Source organism: Thalia democratica, chromosome 9 (assembly GCF_965202585.1).
Source record: "Thalia democratica chromosome 9, ktThaDemo2.hap1.1, whole genome shotgun sequence".
Taxonomy (NCBI): Eukaryota; Metazoa; Chordata; class Thaliacea; order Salpida; family Salpidae; genus Thalia; species Thalia democratica.
Window position 1 is genome coordinate 15099961 of NC_139173.1, and position 6000 is coordinate 15105960.

Sequence of the window (6000 nt, forward strand, 5' to 3'; positions counted from 1 at the left end):
CCGCAAGTAAAATGTTAATAAAAAGTGTGAATTCGTTTGTTGGACGTTATTTTTATTTCAATAGTTATACCACTTATAATAGTATTGTACGAGTTAAACAAGTTAGTTTATAGCTTGAAAAACTGTTTATTTGTAAAGTTTAATTTTTTTAGTTTTTGTTCTAAGTAATTGTTTAGTAAATTGTATGAACAAAACTATGCCTACATCCTATTTAATTGGGAATCAATAGACTAAAAAGTATATATGAAAGTTTTTAATGAAATCAGTTTAAAAAAAGTAAAAACTTTTATTTGATAATTTAAAAAAGTTAGTGACAAATGGAGTTAACTCTTTAAGGTTTTTAACTTATTTTAGGCTTTTATTTTTATCTACTAAAATTATTCTTTTTAAAGATGTTAAAAAAAAAACGATGTAGAATGCAGCTTTTTGATTTAAATCTAAAGTTTATTGCTTGACAAGTATTCTTAACATTGTAAAATTAAATAGCTGTAACTGATAAAACAAATAAGTATTACTAACATCATTTCCGTAGTAGTAAGGAGTTTGTTTTTTTAATAGCCATGGATCAGCATATTCAAATCTACCTTGGTGCTAAAAGTTGTAAACTAAAGTTTTATACTAGTAAGTTCTTGTAAAATTGATCATTTTTAAGCTTTTTAGTTTTTATTCTGTCGAATCATAAAATAAAAATTTATTATAAATTTTACAATATATATTATTTTGTTTAAATAACTGAGTGTATAAGAAAATCAGGTTTTCCTAGAATGACTTACTTGACTAGTTAAGTATGGTGTTGCAGGATAACTTTGGTACAAAAGATCATTTGAAGCTGGATGGTACATAAAACGTCTATTTTCTTGCAGCTTTTGCACATAACTGGGATCATAAATAAAGTTTAAATTTCCGTGTTGTCTAGAGTACGTTGACAAATGTTCTTTTGGAAAACTAAAGTGAGGAGATTCGGAGAAGTTTTTTTGATTTTTCTATTAAAGTTAGAGTATTAAGATAAAATAAATAATTATTCTAAAATATATAGAATGTCAAGAGTAATATTTTCTTCAATATATTTTATATTTATTATTGATTTTAAGTTAAATAATCTTATAGTTTTAATATAATGTAAAAAGTAAATAACTTTAAGCGTAAGAGTATCTAACCCGCATTGAACAAACAATTTTTTTATTTTATATTCTAGGCAGGATATAAAAATAGTTTTTCGAACAAAGAACTTTGTATCTTAAATTAAATACAGATTATTATTTGAAATAAAAACGTTTGAGAGCAGGTTATCTTTAGTAAAAAAAGATTAATTGTTTTATTAAAACAGAAATTTTATATGAAAAACTAAAATTTAAATACTAAAAAGATTGGAAAGAAAAAGATTAAAAAGTTTTTATGAACATAAATTTGACAGGAACAAACAAAAGACAGGCTACAAGATTTCATGACAACTATTTCTTTTAATTAAATTATTAATTTGATTATGATTAATACATCACGCCTAGATACTAGCATTTTGACTTTCTGACAGATTTGCTTAACTAATACTTAAATTGACATAATTTTAGTAGTGCATAATTTGTTTTTGTATACGTTATGATGTATATAGGGCAATGCTATTGATAAAATCCACAGAAAGTCTTTTGTAACCAGTGCGTCTCATTTCTATGGCTCATTTTCTTAAATTAATCACTTTTCTATAGTACAGTTTTTACAGCCTCAAACGAAGTCTGGTTTACCTGGTGACTTTAAAAACCACGCTTTGACGAAACGAGACTATCAAAGTCAGCAATGATTCTAAAAGACTTTTTCTATGTGGAGCTTTTAAACGTGTAAACATAAAGATAACTAACTATAGCATAAATTTACCTAGTCTTTATAAAATATTAAAGTTATCAGTAAGCTTTAAAAAGAATAAGCTTTATAATATGGTGTCACAATAGGTTTGCGAAACACGCAATAGTTTCTGAAAGTTTTAATAAACTTTGTCCTTGTATATGTGTACTGTATAGTTATGGTAGATCAACCAGAATTAATTCTTTAAAATAGCTGTCAAAATCTATTACATTCAAAAGTAAATGAATATTTGTTTTTATTTTTGTTGTTTGTGAGTAACAAAAATAAATCTTTAAAAACTTTGATTAAAGGACCAGGTGTACGAAAAAACCTTTCGGTTATTGAATCCTACACCAGTATAAAGTTTAATGTCTTGTCCAGGACTATATATATGAGTTATGCTGCAATTTTTTGATCTTACAAAATTAATTCAGGAGCCCTACTGTTTTTGAATACTTTTTGCCAAAGATTATAATTAGAAAAATTAAAATCTTGAAATTTATATTTATTTCAAAGTTTTGATTATTTACCCACCTTTTTTTTTATACTTTAGGTTTAAATTTAGATAAGCAAGGTTTTATTACTCTTAGTTTAAAAAAAAAAGTTAAATCTTACCTACGATTTTCTAAGTCTATAAATCTCGATAAACAAAAGAAAGGAAAACCAATTCAACTTTTTTTTTACCAATTCAAAAAAATCTAACATATAAATATTTAAGTACCACCTACATTGATTTTAATACGAATACAAACTATACAGGGTTTTACCAATGTTGTGCTTTCATTACTTGGTACCTTAAACTCAGTTTAGTTATAATTTTTTTTTTGCAGTGAAAGGTAGCAACATTTTTACGGTTCCGTTTAAAAAAGAAAAGTATATTAAAAACTTTTTGAAAACAAATTTATGATTGACTTTTTTGGGATACAAATTTAAATAAAAAATGTCGACAAATACATTGCATTTTTTTATTAAGTAGAACATAGAATATTATATTCTATAGCTTAGTTAAACACAATAGTAGTTGATAAGTGTGTTTTGAAAAAATTTTACTTAATAAAAAAATGCTATGTATTTGACGACATTTTTCATTTAAACTTATAATTAAAAGTTTTTTAATTTGAATGTAATACATGCTTTAAATGTTTTTTGCTTTAAACCTCTTTTTCAAACATTCTTTTTTTAGACCGTGTTGATTTCTGCCACTTCCATTGTAATGAAGTAAGATGCTGTAATAAAATTTTTATTGAATATAACTTTAAAGTTAATCCTTTTTATCAATTCTTAAAATTTTTTCATTCGGTTTAACTTTTTATAGTATATAGTTTTGAAATTAGTTTAACTTAAAGCTATACTATCTTCTATTTTTTCTTTTAGATTTCGTTATTTTTAAAGTTCAAATACTTTGCTTAAAATTGAACTTTATTCTTGGTTGAATTATAAAATATAATCATTTAAGAAATTTTGAATTAATTAAAAGTTTTAATTTTGAATTAATAAGATATTCTGCTCATTTTATAGTTATAAAAATTTTTAACATTTAGTAATAACCTTGAAAAAACTAAAACTTTACATAATTTGATTTAAATGTTTAAATAGATCAATTTAGATACATCGTTTTTGTATTTTTAACTGCTCATTATTTATCAAAAGTTAATTTACTCTTTCATTTCTTTCCATCACAAACATATCAATATTTCCATTATTTGTTGATTTCCATTTATACTTTGAATCTTGTGTGTACTGGGCACGAGAAAACTAAAACAAAGCTTGTTTAATATATACCTTTAATTTAAGCACACAGTATTGATTATTTAAAAAAAAACTTCGTTTTTCAAACTAGTATACGTAATTTATATTTAATTTTATAATTTTATAGAAGATGTTTTCAATTTTAAATGAACTGTGCATATCTCTGTTAAAATTATTAATTTTTAAATAGTTCAGGTTAAAAACTTTAAGTAAAAACTTATAAAAAAAGTAACTTTAAAAGAAGTATGTGAGTAGTTTTTTCTTGTTTTTTTGAAAAAAATTGTTAAAAAAATTTCTTTATAATATTATTTTTAGCTATTCAAAAATATAAATTTAAACGTTTGTTAACAAAAGATCCTAACGAAACAAGTTCACTGGAACATATAATGATAGCAAATTATACATTATCATTTCTGTATTACACTAATACATGTTTTAATTTAACCTATGGATTACCACTCAGAAACATGTGTTAGTGTAATAAAGTTTATAACTCCTATGTATAACATAAAAAATTAAAATTACATCTACTTAAGACAGAGATACAACATTGTTACTTAAGTTCACACTAATTTAAAAACTTAAGTATTCTTTTAGAAATTTATAGATTTAATTTTAGGCGTTTTTTGTGCGTAAATCTTTTAAATAAAGGTAAAATAAAGTTTCTGTTATCGACTAAGATAAATATAAATAATTAAAATCAATTATTATTAAAACTTAAGTAAGCTTGTTAAGTAGTCACATAAGAACTAACTATACCAATTTTAGTTTTATTAAAATAGTACTAAATGCGTAAAGATAAATATATTTTTAAACTTTAACAAATTTTATAATAAAGTATGGTTGTAAAAGTTGTTTTTTGTGTCTTGCAAAAATAAGTCAAAATCATTAAAACACAACTAACCATTGTTTCTTGCCTTCGCGTTTCCTTTGGACTCTGTCGGTTTTGTTTATTTTAGTATTTCAAAGTAAATTAAAACAAATTAAGTAAAACTTACCTCCACAGGACTTGACATATTCTAGTTTTGTTTTTAATAAGTTGTGTATTAGTTCATAGTAGTTGGTAAAGTTTTGACTAGTTTACAACTAAAAAACCTTTAGCAATGTTTGTTTGAAACTAAATTAGTCTACTTAAAAACTATGCTGTTTATAGTTATTTTTGTTTATTCATATTAGTTTAAAAGGCAAGTTTTTAATTGAGTACGCATTTTTTCTTCGGTGCACACTTCCTGTTGAGTATGAGTAATTCATAGTTTATTTAGCACGATAAAGAAATCGAAGCTCCTAAACTAGGTTAAAGGACTTGGATAAATAGAAATACCTTTCGGCCAGTAACCTACACGCCAGCTCACAAGCTTTCGTTTGACTTTCGGTTGACTTTCGGTAGTTTCATCAAAAACGAAAGCCGGGGCTCAGTCTACTGAAAGCTTGTGGTCTAATGATCGAATTTATTTGTTAGCTTAAGCTAGTCTCACGGCACAAGTAAGTCCAGACTTTGGTCTGGTAGACTTTCGCCGATGTTTTTTGTGGTCAGGCTTTTTAAATTAAAACTAGATAAGAAATTAATATTCTTAAATAAAATTACTAAAAATGTATACACTTTTAAAAAGTAAAAATACAAAACTAAGCATTAAAAACAGTTTTCTGTAGTGATTTTTTTTATAATTTAACGAAATTTTTAAATCAAAATAATCAATATCTTATTAATCTTTAAAAATAATTCTTGTTTTTGTTTCTTTACTCTATAAATATCCATGGATTAGTTAGTAAACACTTATTTTTTTTATGTGTTCTCAAATTGTAAGGAATAAAAATTTAGCAAAAAATGTTAAAGTATTCTTACCTCATCAGTTTGAAAGTATAAAAACAAAAGTTTTAATTGACTAAAATTTATTTAAAAAGTAATTAAAAAAAACAATTAAAGTAGAAAACGCTGTTTATAATTAATGTAGTTAAAAATATAAAGAAGTAATTTTTAAAACTACCGCCTCGACATATCCATCTTATTCAAAAGATTTTAAACAGAAAAATGTTAAAATTATCGTACAGTTGTATTAATAATTCAAAATTAGTAATATCAATACAGACTAAGTAATTTATGTAAAATAAAAGAGCCTGTAATAGCAGAAACGACCTATGTTCACTAAATAGTAACTGCTTTGCAAGAAACCTCGTTATAAAGCCACAAAAAAGGACAACACATAGAAATTTACGTAGACTAGACTAGTACTACAAAAATAGATACCAGAATCATAAAACAACCTTTAAAAACGAACAAAAAATATGGCACAGAGTTATCAAATTTTATATAAAATTTAAAGAGACGGATTCATATTCTTGAAAAATTATTAGTTTTATTCATCGTTATTTTTCATAGAACAAAAGAAGTAAACTAATTAATTCCAAATAAAGTAA

At 24.1% G+C, this 6000-nt stretch overlaps 1 protein-coding gene across 8 annotated transcripts in view; it reads right to left on the bottom strand.

The window, feature by feature from the left end:
- Positions 1 to 6000, bottom strand: part of LOC145844025 (uncharacterized) — a 55000-nt gene extending 49000 nt beyond the window's left edge. For 2 of the 8 annotated variants that reach the window (XM_082951348.1, XM_082951344.1), the window contains exons 1-6: positions 4584 to 6000; positions 4490 to 4522; positions 3496 to 3591; positions 2994 to 3062; positions 774 to 983; positions 520 to 591 (exon numbers count right to left, since the gene is read on the bottom strand). In XM_082951348.1, coding sequence (XP_082807474.1) covers positions 520 to 591; positions 774 to 983; positions 2994 to 3062; positions 3496 to 3591; positions 4490 to 4522; positions 4584 to 4601 — 498 coding nt within the window. In that variant the 5' untranslated portion in view covers positions 4602 to 6000. The remainder of the gene's footprint in view (positions 1 to 519; positions 592 to 773; positions 984 to 2993; positions 3063 to 3495; positions 3592 to 4489; positions 4523 to 4583) is intronic. The other 6 variants (XM_082951346.1, XM_082951345.1, XM_082951343.1 and 3 more) reach the window with 5 other exon arrangements.